Source organism: Perca fluviatilis, chromosome 1 (assembly GCF_010015445.1).
Source record: "Perca fluviatilis chromosome 1, GENO_Pfluv_1.0, whole genome shotgun sequence".
NCBI classification, from domain to species: Eukaryota; Metazoa; Chordata; class Actinopteri; order Perciformes; family Percidae; genus Perca; species Perca fluviatilis.
The window spans coordinates 891615-911471 of NC_053112.1; the positions used below are offsets into that span (position 1 = coordinate 891615).

The window sequence follows — 19857 nt, forward strand, 5'->3', positions numbered from 1 at the left end:
AAGTTTCAAGGTGCTGAATGCCAGTGTCATCCCGAGGGCCAGTTCATTGACAACAAGAGGCTTCAGAGAAGCTGCTTGGGTCAATTGATATTCCACTATGGCAGTACAAATTCGGACACACAAAGGTAAACACCTTGCTCTCTTATTTTACTGTAGATTAATGACCAAAGAGGTTAGGTTGTTCACTGCAGTGTGTTTGTTTTTCTGTTAATTATATAAAGCAAAATATCTCTAAATTACGTATGTGATTGTAGAATTTGGTGCAAAGGAATAAGTGATTTATTGTTAGGATAGAGGCAGAGCAGCCTGCATGTGGTCATTATCAAAACACCTTCACCTTAGAAGCCCTGGACCATGTGGGGTAGGTGAAATTTCTTTTGTTTTTGTTTTACAGGGTGTGAAGTATTCATTATCTGAGTTCATCCTACATTCATTTTTATTTTGTGTTTGATCAGGTGTTCTTCAAGGCGGTCTGCTGGGTGTCCTTGAGGAGATGAGAGATGAAAAACTGTCATCTCTGGTCACCATGACTCAGGCTTTCGGCCGTGGTTATATCATTAGAAAGGAGTTTGTGAAGATGATGGAAGGAGGTTGTTGAAAACAGCTCTTTCTCAATCATGGTATTGTAAAATCACTTTTTTTTCTTTTGTCGTGAGGAAGCCTATATACCATCAGGTATAAAATCCGTTCATTCATGAATGTCAAACACTGGCCATGGATGAAGGTGTATTACACAAGATCAAAACCTCTGCTGAAGAGTGCTGAAACTGAGAAGGAGCTGGCAAATATGAAGGATAACTATGAAAAGATGAAAACTGACTTGGCTGCTGCCTTGGCCAAGAAGAAGGAACTGGAGGAGAAGATGGTGTCCCTTCTGCAGGAGAAGAATGATCTGCAGCTGCAAGTATCATCTGTAAGTACACATCAACAGAAAATTGTGCTTTTCATGTTTTTCAAAGTTGATGTGCTAACATTTATCTTTATAAAATTAACTAGGAATCAGAAAATCTGAATGATGCTGAAGAGAGATGTGAGGGACTTATCAAGAGTAAGATTCAGATGGAGGCCAAACTCAAAGAGACAGCTGAGAGACTGGAGGATGAAGAGGAAATCAATGCTGAGCTCACAGCAAAGAAGAGAAAGCTGGAGGATGAATGCTCTGAGCTCAAGAAGGATATTGATGACCTGGAGCTTACCTTGGCCAAAGTGGAAAAAGAGAAACATGCCACAGAGAACAAGGTTTGTATATAATAGTTTTCCCGCTAAATATATTCTGGAGAGGAGACCCGCTGCTGCAGAATTATTGGCGCCGCAGCTTCAGAATTTTACTTTTTCATTAAGTCCCAATTTCCCGCAGAGCTGAGGTTGAGGGTGAGCGACTGGAACAGTGAAAGGATGTCAATCAATCGCAAAGACAAACAAACAACAGCACAAGTACAGCATTTTCACTTAATGCAGAGTGATAAACAGAGACTAAAGCCTTGACGGCTAATTCTCATGGAAGTCACGCTCACGCAGGTCCCGTGGAATAGAACAGCCACAGGGGCTTAGAAAATACCGTTACGATGACTGAATTTATTAAATTTACTGTTTCTCTGACCCCCCGATGAGAGTAGAATTGTGTGCACCCTGCAGTCCATCTCACAGCAGTAAACACATTTTGTTCTCACCCAAAGACTGAAACAGAACTCGTTCTTAGAGAGAAAGGACACTACATAATGTAATGTAATGGAAAGGCATTTGACCCTTTGCTGTTTTTCATTGCTTTTACAGGCTGGTAGCGTAGATACTAGTGCACCCCCACTAATTTTCAACCCTAACGTTATCCCTTCTCCCATCTGCACATTGAAAAATAATACAGAGGAAAAACTGTAATAATCCGTCCAGCATATCAAGTAAGATTATAATGATGACAGTTTAAAGACAAGATGTTTCTTGCACATTTAGGTGAAGAACCTGACTGAGGAGATGTCCTCTCAGGATGAGAGCATTGCTAAGCTGACCAAGGAAAAGAAAGCCCTTCAGGAGGCTCATCAGCAGACTCTTGATGACCTGCAGGCAGAGGAAGACAAAGTCAACACTCTGACCAAGGCCAAGACCAAGCTTGAGCAGCAAGTGGATGATGTAAGTTTACAAAGTCTCTTGAATTGGCAAAGTAGGATTCTTGAATTTGATGATTAAAAATGAATCGTATTTTTCAGCTTGAGGGTTCTCTGGAGCAAGAGAAGAAGCTCCGTATGGACCTTGAGAGATCCAAGAGAAAGCTCGAGGGTGATCTGAAACTGGCCCAGGAATCCATCATGGATCTTGAGAATGAGAAGCAGCAGTCTGATGAGAAAATTAAAAAGTAACAGTTTTTGAATTTGTACACGAGAATCATTCTTATAAAATGTGTGGTCAACTGCATGAACTCTATGTACTTCATCTAAACTTCTCACAGGAAGGACTTTGAAATCAGTCAGCTCCTTAGCAAAGTTGAAGATGAGCAGTCACTTGGTGCTCAGCTTCAGAAGAAGATCAAGGAGCTCCAGGTGACACATGGTTTTAAAGAAAACATTTCGGATGTTTCCAATTTTGTGTATTAAAAGTGAAAGTTTACTGAAAGACCTTATATCTACATTGAACAGGCTCGTATTGAGGAACTGGAGGAGGAGATTGAGGCTGAGCGTGCTGCTCGTGCCAAGGTTGAGAAGCAGAGAGCTGACCTCTCCAGGGAACTTGAGGAGATCAGTGAGAGGCTGGAGGAGGCCGGTGGTGCCACTGCTTCTCAGATTGAGATGAACAAGAAGCGTGAAGCCGAGTTCCAGAAGCTCCGTCGTGATCTTGAGGAGTCCACTCTGCAGCACGAAGCCACTGCTGCTGCTCTTCGCAAGAAGCAGGCTGACAGCGTCGCTGAGCTGGGAGAGCAGATCGACAACCTCCAGCGTGTAAAGCAGAAGCTTGAGAAGGAAAAGAGTGAATACAAGATGGAGATTGATGACCTCTCCAACAACATGGAGAATGTTGCTAAAGCAAAGGTACACAATGCTATTTTATTACCCAAATGAGTATAGTAAGAAAAAGTACTTAATATTATAGATAAAGTCTGATCACTGATCTCATCTATATTTACTCATTAGGGAAATCTTGAAAAGATGTGCCGTACTCTAGAGGACCAACTCAGCGAACTGAAGACCAAGAATGATGAAAATGTCCGTCAAATCAATGACACAAGTGCACAGAGAGCACGTCTCCTGACAGAAAATGGTATCTACAGTACAAGCTGTCAGTTAATTATCTGTTGTGTATGTTTTTGAGAAACGTTACACAAACTGATGTATCATGGCATCTTTCACACAAGGTGAGTTCAGCCGTCAAGTTGAAGAGAAAGAAGCTCTTGTCTCCCAGCTGACCAGAGGCAAACAGGCATTCACACAACAGATTGAGGAGCTGAAAAGACATGTGGAAGAGGAGGTTAAGGTAAGAAACATTTAAGTAAGTGTGTATTGGTATTATTTTTTTGGGATTTAGGAATTTTGTAAATTCAATCATATTTCTTACACCAGGCCAAAAATGCTCTTGCCCATGGACTGCAATCAGCCCGCCATGACTGTGATCTGCTGAGGGAGCAGTTTGAGGAGGAGCAAGAGGCCAAGGCTGCTGCAGCGTGGAATGTCCAAGGCCAACAGTGAGGTGGCTCAGTGGAGAGCCAAGTATGAAACTGATGCTATCCAGCGCACTGAGGAGCTTGAGGAAGCCAAGTAAGTAATATTCAAACAATTCAATGGCCAGTGTATCATTTTAGCACAACTCAACTTTGGAGCAAACATTGTACAGCTCTGCCTTCATATGTTCATCTAGATCTTTAAAAACTATCTATTAATAACAACACTATTGATAAATTGCCCATCCCCCTTTCCAAAACCTATAATTTTGAAATACTCGCTACTCTAAGAATATTAAGGCTTCAAACAAACAACAATGCAACACTCAAAATACAAGAACTCACGCAACAATAACGCTTTAGGTCACTTCATAGTTTAAGTGGGAAACTAATCTTACCTTCTTTAAACAGGAAAAAGCTGGCTCAGCGTCTGCAGGAGGCTGAGGAGCAGATTGAGGCAGTGAATTCCAAGTGTGCTTCTCTTGAGAAAACCAAACAGAGGCTCCAGAGTGAGGTGGAGGACCTCATGATTGATGTGGAGAGGGCCAATGGGCTGGCTGCCAACCTGGACAAGAAGCAGAGGAACTTTGACAAGGTAGCATTATTAACTTTGTGTTTCAAAGCCACACAGAAACAATGAAAAACATATTTATTTTTCCTCATATTGCTACATAACCAATCGTGTTATTCAGGTGTTGGCAGAGTGGAAACAGAAGTACGAGGAGGGTCAGGCAGAGCTCGAGGGAGCACAGAAGGAGACTCGTTCTCTCAGCACTGAGCTGTTCAAGATGAAGAACTCTTATGAGGAATCTCTGGATCAGCTGGAGACTTTGAAGCGTGAAAACAAGAACCTTCAACGTGAGTTCTACATTATGCAACAGTTACATTGTATTCAACCCATGTATTTCTTACATTGTATTCAACATGTGTTGGAATAAAGGGTTTATATTTTACATTGTAAGGCTTAACAATATAAAACACATGTATCTCTATGCAGAGGAGATATCAGATCTGACTGAACAGCTTGGTGAGACTGGCAAGAGCATCCATGAGCTGGAGAAGTCCAAGAAGCAGGTGGAGACTGAAAAGTCTGAGATCCAGACGGCTCTTGAAGAGGCTGAGGTAGATTTTCTTCTGGGGACATCTACTGAAAAAAATCTAAATCATGGACAAATATACTTTTGAAGGTTTGAAGGAAGAGATTAATATTTAATTCTTTGATATCATCAGGGAACTCTGGAACACGAAGAGTCTAAGATCCTGCGTGTCCAGCTGGAGCTCAACCAGATTAAGGGTGAGGTGGACAGGAAGCTGGCAGAGAAAGATGAGGAGATGGAGCAGATCAAGAGGAACAGCCAGAGGGTGATTGATGCCATGCAGAGCACTCTGGATTCTGAGGTCAGGAGCAGAAACGATGCCCTGAGAATCAAGAAGAAGATGGAAGGAGACCTGAATGAGATGGAGATTCAGCTGAGCCACTCCAATCGCCAGGCTGCTGAGTCCCAGAAACAGCTGAGGAATGTGCAGGCGCAACTGAAGGTATTGTTAGACACAGAATTGTTGCACAGACTATCGTCAGTGCAAGTACATCTTGGCATTTACGTGAATTTGGTCCTGATATTTTTTCTCTAGGATGCAATACTGCACCTTGATGATGCTGTCAGAGCACAGGAGGAATTCAAGGAACAAGCTGCTATGGTGGATCGTAGAAACGGTCTGATGGTAGCTGAAATCGAGGAACTTAGAGCTGCTCTGGAACAGACGGAGAGAAGTCGCAAAATCGCTGAGCAGGAGCTGGTGGATGCCAGTGAGCGTGTTGGACTTCTGCATTCTCAGGTGAACAAGCCCAAATTTTTCTTCAATAATTCAAAAATAGAATGACATGTTAAGTAACGTGAAATTCAGACATGTGATAACTATCGTGCCTACATTTTATTTTTGCATTTTAGAACACAAGCCTTCTGAACTCCAAGAAGAAGCTTGAGTCTGACCTGGTCCAGGTTCAGAGTGAAGTGGATGACAGTGTTCAGGAAGCAAGGAATGCAGAGGAGAAGGCAAAGAAGGCCATCACTGATGTGGGTTTACATTTTAGGTGTTCTTCCATTCACTCCAATGTGTATTTTTTTAAGATTATTCTAATCAACATTTTATGCTGTCTCTTCTAGGCTGCTATGATGGCTGAGGAGCTGAAGAAGGAGCAGGATACCAGCTCCCACCTGGAGAGGATGAAGAAGAACCTGGAGGTCACTGTTAAGGACCTGCAGCACCGCCTGGATGAGGCTGAGAACCTGGCCATGAAGGGTGGCAAGAAGCAGCTCCAGAAACTTGAGTCCAGGGTAAGAAAGAAAGAGAAAGAATTTCCAGAGCTGAAATAAAAAAAAGATGTATTCTTATTGTCTTATTATTCATTAAAGGTGCGTGAACTGGAGGCAGAGGTTGATGCTGAGCAGAGACGCGGAGGAGATGCCATTAAGGGTGTCCGCAAATATGAGAGGAGGGTGAAGGAGCTCACCTATCAGGTACAGTCACTTTCATAGTTGTCATACAAATCAACTTAACATATTTATTACAAAAACATTTATTTACTTTAAATAATCTTTAACAGACTGAGGAGGACAAGAAAAACGTTGCCAGGCTGCAGGATCTAGTTGACAAGTTGCAGCTCAGAGTCAAGGCCTACAAGAGGCAGGCCGAGGACGCGGTAAGGACAATATATAGATTTACACAACACTGAAAGCTTGATACTGTGGCAGATTTATTTCAATTGAAGATTACCTTTGGTCTTTTAGGAGATTAAAGAAAATCAATCTATGTTTTTCAGGAGGAGCAGGCCAACACTCATCTGTCCAAGTGCAGGAAGGTGCAGCATGAGCTGGAGGAGGCTGAGGAGCGTGCTGACATCGCAGAGTCCCAGGTCAACAAGTTGAGAGCGAAGAGCCGTGACTCTGGCAAGGTAAACATACCAATAAAGACGTAAATTTAAATTTGAAATTTAATCTAAAAAAAGTTATGACAGAAATATACTGTCAGTTAGATTTGTTTGAAATAAAGTTGATTAAACTCTTTTTTATTTGTGTTTTTAGGGTAAAGAGGCAGCTGAATGAAGAAAATTGCCTGATCAGCTGTTTCTAATCATATAATATGATGTGAGATGTGCTGTAAAAATAAATGGTTTCCTTGTCACAGTTAAATTGCTGTCTGCCTGCTTCTTTTCCTTTACATTGTTTCCCCCCAAAATGATAAGTGTTAGACTGGGAAAGTTTTCCAGTAAAAACAATTGTATTAAGTAGTAATATATGACCCAGCTGACTCCATCAACAAAAGTCCACAAATTTGAATTTTGGTTTGCTATGTGCCCTTAATAACTGGTACTAATCAGATTTCCTCAACCAGGTAACAAATGCTTAAATCTACCTTCAAATGACTTATTTGACCTTTTCCAATATAAACTTTCTGAAGAGAAAAACATTGGATGAATGCATTGCTTAATGAGCATACCCACCCAAATAAAATAATGAAAGGTCATGGGGGCACATGATTGACAGGTTAGTCAAAGGTACACAAAGATCTTCAGAGTCTTACCCTGAGACTGTGTCCACACTATCATTGCCATTTTTATTGGCTATAATATAATAGTGACATCTCAGGGTTTTTCATGGCTCAAATGGCGTCAAATACTGTAAACACAAAATTTTGGTGGCAGGTAACAATTCAAAGTAAAGCTGCAAGCAGCGTTGGACGGGCCCTCGATCCTCTGCCATGCATTTGCGCGGCACTCAAACACTGCAAATCGTCACAAATGAAAAGGGAACACCCTGCTGAGTTCAATGATACCTCACACAAGACTCTACGTCATACAGTTCATTAGCTGACATTAAAGGGGGTGTGGCTTAAGCATATGGGGTGGGGCAAACCGTCACCAATTAAAAACCAAAAAAAATTGACCAAAAGTCAATTTGGGCCTGTAGATGTCCTCAGACATGGACCCTTCTTTGTTCATCGATAAATGCTCAAAATGGCCGCCATGCAACACCCACACTGTTGAACGAAAAGTTTTGCTTTTCATAACTTTTCATTGATGAGTTCTTTAGATGACAAAGACTGAATCTGAAGTTGATTGGATGAAATCTCTCAGAGTAGTTTGTTAAAGTATAGCACGTACAGTTTTGGGCCTACTTCCTGTTGCAACTAGGGGGCGCTATGACTTTGAGTAAATTTTTGCCAGTAAATGTCCTCAGGGTTAGAGTCTTATGAATCATAAAAAGTTTTGAGGCAATTGGACAATGTACATGTTACACCCACTTCCTGTTTTGATGGCAAAACACACAAAATGGCCGCCCCCCCGTGTTGAAAAGTTTTTCTTTTAATAACTTTTCATCTTTAACGTCTTAAGATGGCACAGACCAAATTTGAAGTTGATCGGATGAAATCTCTAGGAGGAGTTTGCTAAAGTACGACGTGGGAATGGCCAAAAATCGCACTAATTTCGAACTTTCAATTAAAAATGGCGGACTTCCTGTTGGGTTTAGGGTATGGCTCGAATTACCTTTTTTGTACATCTTGACATGGTACATATGTGTACCACTTTGCGTTAGTCTACGTTAAAAGTACTGCAGGGGCTTAATTTTTTAAAGTTTTCTAGGGGGCGCTAGCGAGCCATTTTTGTGCGCCTATTCCTGAAACTGTTAAAATACGTACATTTTCACCAGGTTTGATGCGACCGCCAATTTTGATGAGTTTTTGAATATGTCAAGCCTCTCAAAAAGGCAATTAATTTGCCTTCGCCGCTGTCGCCGCTCGGGCCCCAATTACTGTTAAATGATCTTTATAGAGCAATGCAATAATGGAATGTGTTACCTGAATAAATAACCTAAGATAGCTGTAAAAGTTTAGTTAAAACATATCTATTGATTAGAGAAGTTGAGTAGACAAAGAAACAACATTGTTTGAGGTTTAACAATATATGTTTGTTTAGTTTTGAGATGTGTCCAGGGGTCCGTTCCAGAAAGCAGGTTTAGTGAAAACTGAGTTTTTTAACCCTGAGATGAGGGAAACTGGGTTTTCCGTTTCAGAAAGAGAGGTAACTTAACCTCAGAGTCAGTTACTATGGTAACTGAGTCTGTGAACCTTACCTGGTCGGGAGCAGGTTTTCTTCAAGAAACTCTAGTTTTTTTCTCTCTCATTTCCTCATTCATCCAGTCTGTATCAGGCGCATTTTAATGCAGTTTGTTATCTGCATGAATAAAAAAACTTATTGTTAGGCAGATTATAAAACGTTTCTTTGTCAACCATGTCAATTTCCTTTTGTCAACGATCCCGTTGATGAAAAAGCTGTATTACTTCACAGAGAGTTTACGTCAGGAGATGATATTAAGTCCCGACTAAATGTATTTTCATTTCCACATTTTGTCACAGTCCATCAGATATGTAGATACTTTATCTGTCCTCATATCACTAACATCCACCATCGTGGACATGCTTTAACATCCCAGCAGATTCTTTGTGTCGCATTACGTTTTTTGCAAACGGCAGTTTTCTTTATTGGTGTGTATACAGATCATACTGTAATAGTAAAGCCACTGTATGCAGAGCCATCAGAAAAGTGTGACTTGCTCTGAAACTTTTTTTAAACGTCTTTGTAGGCCTAGTGTTCCCTGGACACCCAAATGAAATTATAGGTGTAATAGGATTCCAGTTTTCACCAGTAATATCATAAGTTAACTGTGACTAAATATGAAATTAATACACTGTTAATGCTTACGCATTGACTCAAGCAGCAATTTTCTCCCACACCAATTCTCTCTCTCTCTTGCAGCAGCCGCTGTCTTGCTTTTTTAACGAAATGCATGTTCAAACTCGTTGTTTGTGCGCATGAGTATTTCCGCCGACCCGTTTGTTTGTGGTTGTTACCATGGTGAATCGTAGTATCAAGGCTCCATTCATGCTGCCTTTTTATTGTGGTGGTGCACACGCGTGAACGTACTCTGAGTTGATTGAACTAACTCATATCAGCTGTTCTGAAACGGAAAACTCAGAGTTTCCCATCTCAGGGTAAATCAACTCAGACATCAGGGTTAGACTCAGAGCTCATGCACGAGCACCACCACAATAAAAAGGCAGCATGAATAGAGCCATGATTCTACGATTCACCATGGTAACAACCACAAACAAACAGGGGGGGAAAAAAAAAAAAAAAAAAAAAAACACGAACGCTTGAAAAGAGAGAAGAATTGCTGCAAAAAGAGAAAATTGTTGCTAGAGTAAATGCGTATATTCTGATATAGTGTATATCATTTTTAATCACAAGTATAGCCTAACATTACTGGTGAAATGGTATTGAACCTATAATCTATTTAGGGGCGAAAAAGTCCTAGTCCTACTATTCCCATTCTGAGGCTGCAGCACCATCATTAACAGAATTATAATCCATAACCTTTTGTTTCAAAGGGTTTACATCATTCACCTGCAATACAGTGGAACTGCTTTTAAAAACGTTTAAAACATGTTTCAGAGCGAGTCACGCTCTTCTTTACTAAAATGCTCCACATCACCAATGTTGTAAAGACAAATGCCGTTTGCAAAAAAACGTAATGCGACGCAAATAATCTGCTGGGATGTAAGAGCATAGATGGGTGACGTTAGTGATAGGAGAACTGGTGAAATTTGTAAAGTTAAGCAGTGATGAGGCTTCGGGTGTTCCTTTGGTTTTCATGAATTGTGGTGGGATCATTGCTCTCATCTTAACAAACTAATAAACATTTTGATATTTTTTCGCCTAAGAGAAAATCAACCATTTTGGATTATGTGCATTCATTTTCATTTTACAAACACATTTGAGGACTTTAGAATGCATGAAAACTTTGGACTCATATTTAAACTAGTAATTATTTTGATCTGATATCACATTTGGGCTTGGGCGTGGCACGTCCACTCTAAATTCATCCATCAATTGACTTTGTTTTAATTTTGGGCACACATAAAACCTTTGAACGTTGCAACAATATTCAGCAATGGGTTCATGTATGTTTAGCGCTCCCTTATGCGTGGAAGGCCTTAGTTTAATAAAGTTCCTCTTATAGTAACGAAATGATGGACACACATTGCTCTCATCATTTCGGACATGTTTGCAAAATGCTCTCATTGGCTCCACCCAACTGGAAGTCATCCATATTGAATTTTGTGGGTTTTTTTCATGTATTTATTGACTTTCTCCTAGTATAGAGGGGTTTATTGGATTAATTTTGTATTTTGTTGGCATAACCCTTTGAATAATGTGACGCTAATTCGTGAAGCATTAGTCGATACCTCGAACGTTGATGTTGGCCGTTTACAGGTATCAAACACTTCGGAATTCCTCCTAAAGGATTCAACACATCCATCTCAAATTGGGTCAAAAGAATCTCAAGACCTTCACGGTGCCAAATTGGGAAGCTGTTGTGTTTTTTTGGAATGATGTGCTGTGTCTGACAATTTGACCACCATAACACAGGAAGCTGTTAACTTGAATTAAAATAGTCCAATCTGCCCCAAATATTTGAAGGCATCTACACACCTTTATTAAGTCATACTCATAGTGCCACCTACTGACAACAGAAAGTTAGTTGTATGTGACACAGATCATCCAATTTACATGATGTGATCTACATGTGATACAAAGCAACATGACGTTTCATTAATTTGTTTCCTAGTGCCACATATTTGACACAAGAAGTGGTACAAAACTTATTTATTAGCGACACATGCACACAGTGTCTAATGATCCTGGAAAATGCAAGAGCCACGTTGACTGGGGCTCCATCAGTAGCCCCGACCTGAATGTGCAAGGACAAGTTGCAACATTAAATAACCTATATTTTGAATAATGTTTTTCCTTTTCTTTCACACTATGTGTAGATTTGGATGCTTCCAACTATCTGCAATCTGAAGATCAGTTTCTGTGCTCCATCTGTCTGGATGTGTTCACTGATCCTGTCAGCACATCATGTGGACACAATTTCTGCAAGAACTGCATCACTGAACACTGAAATACTAAGGACCAGTACCTGTGTCTAATGTGTAAAGAGGTTTTCAACACAAGACCTGATTTGAGGGTCAACACTTTCATCTCTAAGATGATCGCTCAGTTCAGACAGCTCAACAGAAAGCAAGCAGCAGCAGCTCAGAGCAACAAGTGGCCAAACCATGTGACGTCTGCACTGGAACCAAACTGAAGGCTCCGAAGTCCTGCCTGGTGTGTCTGGTCTCCTACTGTGAGACTCACCTGGAGCCTCATCGGACAATGTCAGGCTTGACAAGACATCAGCTGATCGACGCTGTGGAGAACCTGGAAGGCAGGATGTGTACGAAGCACGATAAACCTCTGGAGCTGTTCTGTAAGACTGACCAGACATGTTTCTGCATGCCCTGCACTGTTTTAGATCACAAGATACATGATGGTGTTCCTCTGAAAGAAGAATATGAAGGAAAGAAGGTCAAGCTGGGGAAGACAGAGGCTGAAATTCAGCAGATGATCCAGAAGAGACAACTGAAGATTGAGGAGATCAAACACTCAGTCGACCTCAGTGAGGAAGATGCAGACAGAGAGATAGCAGAATGTGTTCAGGTCTTCACTTCTCTGAAGGAGTCTGCTGACAGGGGCCAGGCCAATCTCATCAAAGCAATAGAAGAGAAGCAGAAAACAAAAAAGAGAGGCTGAACCTTTCGTCAAAGAGCTGGAACATGAAATCTCCGAGCTGAAAAAGAGAAGAACAGAGGTGGAGCAGCTCTCACGCTCTGAAGACCACCTCCATCTTCTCCAGAGTGTCCGGTTACATAACACCAACCACCCTCCAGCTACCAAGGACTGGACAGAGGTCTGTGGCCCTCCATCATCATATGAGGGGACTGTGGCGAAAGCTGTGGTTCAGCTGGAGGAGACAATCAGGGAAGAGATGAAGAAGCTGCTTGAAGCAGAGCTGAAGAGGGTCCAGCAGTATGCAGTAGATGTGACTCTTGATCCTGATACAGCATATCCTACTCTCATCCTGTCTGATGGGAATAAAGTGAATCTTGGTGATGTGAGGAAGAATCTCCCAGACAACCCAGAGAGATTTTCTAAGTGTGTTTGTGTTTAAGGAAAGCAGAGTTTCTCTTCAGGCAAATTTTACTTTGAGGTTCAGGTTAAAGGAAAGACTGATTGGGATTTAGGAGTGCCCAAAGAGTCGATCGACAGGAAGGGAAGCATCACACTGAACTCTCAGAAAGGTTACTGGACGATATGGTTGAGAAATGGAAATGAGTACAAAGGTCTAGCTGGCCCTCTAGTCCATCTGTCTCTGAAGTCTCGGCCTCAGAAGGTGGGGTGTTTGTGGATTATGAGGAGGGTCTGGTCTCCTTTTATGACGTAGATGCTTCAGCTCTTATCTACTCCTTTACTGGTTGCTCCTTCACTGAGAAACTCTTCCCATACTTCAGTCCCTATACAAATGTTTGTGGTAAAAACTCTGCCCCTGTGATCATATCTCCTGTCAGAGTAAACTAATCACTGATCTCATTTCATGTACTGATTTATTTTCAATCAAGGGAACAAATGTACATATTCATAGTTTACATCTTACGTTTTTTACATAATCTGTTTCTTGTGGTGATTGATTTACACTTTATTACATTTATTATCATATGGTTAAAAGTGCAGCAACTTCTTTGCAAATTAAATCAAACTTCAACATGACATATGTGGTGTCTTTTATAAAGATTTCTTCTGGAAGTTATAATAAATGCCTGTGGGTTTAACATAGGTTTAAATAGATATCATCCACATAACATGTGTCATGATGCATTAAATTAATGTGTTGATTATGTAATCGGATACAAATTTATTTGTTTTTGATGTGCAGCCACAGAAAGCTATATTATATTGCTGAACATTTCATGCTTCATTCAAGAGTAAAGCCTATACCATCACATAGTGTCTACAGAACACAGTATGTGTCGTGTTTATACCGGGTATACAAAGTTGCCTTTACATACATAACATACTTAATGGATGTTTCTATCTTGTGTAAAAAGTGTTTTGGATAATTACTTTATGAGCTGTAGCTTGCATTTCTGTACTTTTAGGTTAGAAATTAGGTATTTTTTGGTTCCACAGCGTTTTGCTGTGGAAAAAGGGGGTATGAAATTTTCCCCAGTTGTCTATTGTACACTTATCATTGTTAGGTTCCACAGTGTTTTGTTGTGGAAAAAGAGGGTGTAGAAATGTATTGTGTTAAGAATAGAATGTCTTCGCATGGGAATGGCCTCGCTCTCTCTTCTTGTCTAGCATGTGTAAGATAAGGCAGTTGCAGAAGGAGCGAATTGCTCCTGTTAAACAATTGGAACAGAATGCACCCAGTATAATATCTACTAGTGACGACCAATCTTGAGGCCAGGAGAGGAGGAGAGAACAGCAGTGATTCCAGGGCTTGCGCATATTTCAATATCTTCTCGGGGGACAGAATGTCCGAGCTATGAACAACTGATTAGCGGCACAGACACCATGGTGGAAGGAGGAACCTGGAGAGAATTAAGAGAGAGGGCAGAGAATAGGACGGGACCAGATTCCTGGACAGACTGTTGGCATTAGGACGAGAAAGAACATGTCTTAAAGGGGGTCTGGTCCTTATGCATGGGTACCTGTTTGTCATGATGCATGAGTTGTATTCTGTTTGCAATATCATTTACTAAAGCTTCGTTAAATTTAACTGAGCGTATCCTGAGTATTATTCTCTGGTCTACCAGTCAACAAACACAGAGGTAGCTTAAGAAGTGACCAAGTGGAGTCAGAAAACGCTGGCCTTTTGAGCCTGAGCAGAATTCGGTCATATTTATTCCTTAATCACTTTGGCCATTTTTTGATTATTTCATCGATTCTGTAAGATGGTTTATGATAAGATGGTAAAGAAATCTGTAAAATAAAGCAGTTGTTGAACACAAGGAGTGACTTGAGCACTGGAGGAAATCTACAGTAAGGAGAGCTTTGTTAGCAAAAAAGTGGTGGACGTGGACATATTCCTATAAAATGTATCGCAGATATCTAGAAAGCTCTTTCTGAGTAGGATGAATTAAATACAGATATCTGCAATAAATATCCAGTTTAGCTACTAAATGTTAAAATGGCCACTTATACTTTTTAAGGATTTAAATTTAGTTTTGACTAGTACAATCAAAGATGTAGATATATTGAGAAACAATTTCTAGTAAGTAAGAATTTTATTGTTGATATCATAAATTACCATTCTGACTAGTTATAATTTGACTAGGAGAAATGCTGTTATAAATATCTAAAATGTAATTACAGATAGGAGCGTGGTTCGATTAAATGTTAAAACGGCCTGCCATAGCACCTAAGACATTTTTCTTGCTTTCATCTATTGTTCCGCAGAGCTTCTTCTTGCGGGTAACGTCTGACAATAAATTTATTTTTCTATGTTGTCCAGTAAGTTGACAATATTGTTGAAAGCCACATTTCAATACTGACAACATATGTATAATCTCTCTGAAAGAGTCAAACAATAATAATTGATAAGTGCAGGGTATTACGTTAAACTCTGAACATTTCTTGAGAGCTGACAGCCTTACTCATGTCCGAGAACATCTCCATGACTTCCTGCTACACTGCAGCAACAACAGGCCTCCATGTAGACCACTAACTGGTGTTGTGACACAGAACGACCACTAGATGGATCACAACACAAAGGAATGATGAGACAAAGTTACTGTACTGCTACAAAGCTGTGGAGCCAGTGATATTGTTTGTGCCAATCAAAGTCACTAGTAAGTTCTTTGTAATTTGGTGCTAACGTTAGGTGCAACACTAGCTATCTTGGATGAGAAATGGATTTGCCCAATGTCATACACTTTGCCTCATCAGCATGTCTTCTCTTAAAGTGTTCATATTATGTTCATTTTTAGGTTCATAATTGTATTTAGAGATTATATCAGAATAGGTTTACATGGTTTCATTTTCAAAAAACACAATTTTTTTCACTTTGTAAACCTATAACATGCACAAAAAAGATTACACAATAAAGGAAATATTGATTCATGATAATCATCCATATTGGGAGTTTACAAAGAGTGAGTGAACACAGCAGAAACTATGGCCTCACTCAGGCCTTTCAACGAAAATAAAAAAGCATTACTGTAGAATAACTATGAATTATTAGAGAGCAAATCCAGCTAAATTGACTGAACTCATATTTGAAGATGCAGAATAGTTTTTTTGTTAGTTTTATGATGAATCATAACAATTTTTATTTGATTAATAAATTATCAATTTGGAAAATTGTTTTTTTTCACCTCTTTTCTTCTGGGCCAGTAAAAATAAACAAGGGGACAGTAAAACCCTGATCTACTGGCCTGGGGGGGCAGTGGGGGGAAATGTTATGTTGGACCTTGTTAGCTTGGATACATTAACGCTTCAACAAACATAATAACTCGTTAGTTATAGCATGACCTTTGCTCCATATCAACCAGACAACACCCTGGTATTACCTTATAACTCTGTAAATAAGAGGAAGGGCATAAAACCTGATAACAGAGGTGCAGTGAGAGGAGGAGCAACACTGGAAAGAGGAGAGATACAACGTCACACTCCAGAAATTAAAGTTAAGTTTGTCAGAGTGTCAGCCACGCTGCAGTAGAGACAAGACTCTGTTTCTCTCTGAAAGAAAACTCAAACTGACTTCATCAGGTCTTTCTCAACAACACAGCAGAGTCTCTGCCAAACACTGGTGAGTACAGCTGATCAGATTTACACTTTCTACAACCAGGATTAGCACTAAACTTCAGCTCTACTCACAAAGGAAGTTCCACTCTTTTAATTTATTGTGAAATTGGTAACAATATAACTATGGCTTTGTCTGAAGGCCCACTATACAGTAGCCCACTTAAACAGCTTTAAGGCTTTTTCATATGGGGAGCGACACCTCGTCTACATAGTCGCGTGGATCCTTGGGGTCTACAGCACTCCTCATGTGAACAGACAAGCAGGCAACACTCTGCGATTAAACGCCAGTCGATCAATGTGTGGTAACCATGGAGATTCTGTGCACTACTGTATCCCTGCCGTACAACCGATTGTGATTAGCTGACTATGGTATCATATATCCCTAATCACAGGTCGATGTATAACAAATAGTGGCAATACTACTCTTTCCTTACCACGGACTGTTATTGTTGATAGCCAAAGTTAAATCAGCATAGTCATAATTACAGACGTTACCTGATGAATCCAGTCTTGTGCCGATGCTCTGACAAGCAGAAGCCCCGCTGTCTATGACCTTAACTGTTTAGAAAACAGTTACAGTGGTGCTCATAAATTTATGAACCCATGCTAAAGTTGACTTAAAAGAGGAATAAAAAAATCATCTTTTGGAAATTGATCATAATGCCTGGATGAATGGAACGTTTTCATTCTGAAGATCAAAATGAATGGATGTGTTCACTGATCCTGTCACCATACCATGTGGTCACACATTCTGCAAGAACTGCAACACTGATCACTAGAATATTAGTGATTTGTGCCAGTGTCCCTTATGTAAAGAGGCCTTTACCACCAGACCTGATTTGAGGGTCAACACTTTCATCTCTGAGATGGTTGCTTAGCAGAGCTGTTGCAGAGTTTTGACTGTTAACATAACGTTATAACGTTATCGTCAGCACGTTCACTGCGAATGCAAACATCGGCTGCTGTCTCGTTATATAGTGTTAACTGTCACATCGACCTCTTTTGTTGAGAGTATTTTAACTTTCTGCTCCATTGCCTGGTACTTGTCTTTGTCAGTGACAAACAAAAGTAAATTACACAAGTTAGTTAACATGGCCAGCAAGATTGCTGGACTTCAGTTAATTTCTCTGACCACGATCTGCGAATCTAGGGTAGTGAGGAAAGGACAAGCTATTTGCGGTGATGGGCTACATCCCCTATTCCAGGCGTATGAGGTGCTGCCATCAGGCAGAAGATATAGAGTGCCGTCCTTACAAACCAACCGGGCTCGCAAATCATTCATTCCTACCAGCATTACACTACTAAATAAATTAGGGAAAATAACTTGATCCTTTCTGTGTAATAATACTGCATGTTGGTTTAATATTAAAACGCCACTGATGATGATGCACCTTACTATTGATAGCCCATTGGTGCTAACGACACTGCACTTTGCTATTTTTTATTTATGATGTGGAGATATTCGGGATTGTGTATAGTGGTTGTGCGGGGGGGAAGGGAGGGGTTAGTGGTCTTGTTGTTGTCCGTTGTCTATGGTCTGTTGTCTGTCTATTTGATGAGCTGTATGGTACAAGATGAATTTCCGAAAGGATCAATAAATGTCTGTCTATCTATCTTAACGTTAATAGCAATGTTAACGACCATTAAAGTGGCTAGCAAACTTACCGACTCCCCGTTGCAGCTGCAGCTGCCGTGAGGTCAGAGGCTAGCGGATCAGGCTCTGGCTCTGCTTTGCATTTTCCTGCAGTTTGTTTCCTTGCTGTTACAGTCAATGCTCGTGGTGACCTCGCCGTTCATTGTAACATATGCAGTTTTTCATTGAACTACTCTCTATTATTTTAATCGCCCAAATCCGCCCCAAAAATTAATTTTCATCGTCCCCAACCCTTTTTTTATTGGCCCCGGGACGACGGGAGGTCCTTAAGCTCGAGCTTAAGGACCTCGTCATACGTCAACGAGCCACTTCAAAATGACATTAGGTCCAGCCCACAGAGCAGCAGCAGGAGCTCTAACTGACTAAACTACACATAAATCACATCAACACAGCTCCTGTGTTGGCCAGTGAGAACTTCTGCTCTGATACATTTGTGTTTCAGTTTTCTTTCAGTTTGACAAAAGTTTCTGATTTTAGCACGAAGCCACAATGACGGCAGTGGACCTTTTCAACACTTTGGAGGATTTAAAAGAAGAGGAATTTAAGAAATTCAAATGGTGTCTGCAGCAAGACATCCTGGAAGGCTACCAAAGCATCAAAGTGGCCAAGTTGGAGAACACAGAAAGGCAGGACACGGTGGATGTGATGGTGAAAACCTATCACCTTCAAGGAGCTCTGAAGGTGACCAAGAAGGTTTTAGAGAAGATCAACAGGAATGATCTGGTGCAGAGTCTGCCAGACACCAGCTCAGGACCAGAAGGTCAGTCACCCTTTTTAATTTGTATTTTCAGGAAGAAAGAGTGGGTGGACATGAGAAACACAATACTTGTAAGGGAACAGATTGTTATTTGTGACATGCTGATACAACTTGTACACTCGGCAGCAACACATTCTCCAGCTGTAAATGACGCAAGTACTTCAACTCGGTGTCTCTAACAGTAACAGCTGTCTGTTTTAGGCGCCCGTAATATCTTTAAGGTCTTTATAAGGTTCAGCTAAACCTAATGCCTCTAGCATGAGTTTAAATAAACCTTCAGAAAGACAGGAACTTCAAAATGTCGGGATGACACCTACACTGTACCTTGTTATCCTAAATTCTCCTCAATTGAGAATTCATTAAATGCTTCTATGTAATTAATCAAAGTCTCCCTGAACCTCCTTCATGAATGGGAAAGGAGTTGTGCTGCTCCTGAATTTTTCTTTAACAGTTATGTTTGTATACTTACACTACCGGTCAAAAGTTTTAGAACACCCCAATTTTTCTAGTTTTTTATTGAAATTTTAGCAGTTCAAGTCCAATGAATAGCTTGAAATTGTACAAAGGTAAGTGGTGAACTGCCTGAGGTTGAAAAAAAAGTAAGGTTACCCCAAACTGAAAAATAGTGTACATTTCAGAAATTTACAAAATGGCCTTTTTCAGGGAACAAGAAATGGGTAAAAAACGTAAAGCTGTTCTGCAGCAATGGAGGTTGATCAAGCTTTGAAAGTTGGTGCTACCAATTCCTAGGGGTGGAGGAAAAAATCAATACAGCATAGTATCGCAATATTTTTCGTGGCAATACTGTATCGATACACAGACGCCAAGTATCGATCTTTTATGATATATGTGTTGGTCAGTTTGTCTTCTTGACAATCACATTTTGCACCAATAAAATTGAAGTGAGATGAACACACAGAGAAATGTATCTTTTTAGATAAAACGGATGTTGACAAAATTGTCCTTTCGGGACATCATTTGAAATTGGGAAAAATCTGAAGTTGGAAAAAAGGTAATACATTGCAATATATCGCAGAATATTGCATTATGTTTAA

The 19857-nt window shown here is 40.4% G+C and overlaps 2 protein-coding genes, 1 long non-coding RNA gene and 1 pseudogene across 4 annotated transcripts in view; all 4 read left to right on the top strand.

Annotated features, from left to right (window-relative positions):
* Positions 1 to 19857, top strand: part of LOC120566319 (E3 ubiquitin-protein ligase TRIM39-like) — a 503358-nt gene that overhangs the window by 269235 nt on the left and 214266 nt on the right. The gene's annotated exons all lie outside the window — the stretch shown is intronic.
* Positions 7 to 509, top strand: LOC120566926. The gene is made up of 2 exons (XR_005640492.1): positions 7 to 125; positions 456 to 509. It is a non-coding gene; the product is annotated as an uncharacterized LOC120566926 (long non-coding RNA).
* On the top strand, positions 527 to 6834 carry LOC120559806 (annotated as a pseudogene).
* Positions 16226 to 19857, top strand: part of LOC120566368 (E3 ubiquitin-protein ligase TRIM21-like) — a 104984-nt gene continuing 101352 nt past the window's right edge. Inside the window, exons 1-2 of one of the 2 annotated variants that reach the window (XM_039812759.1) lie at positions 16226 to 16395; positions 18523 to 18805. In XM_039812759.1, coding sequence (XP_039668693.1) covers positions 18535 to 18805 — 271 coding nt within the window. In that variant the 5' untranslated portion in view covers positions 16226 to 16395; positions 18523 to 18534. The remainder of the gene's footprint in view (positions 16396 to 18522; positions 18806 to 19857) is intronic. The other variant, XM_039812767.1, reaches the window with a different exon arrangement.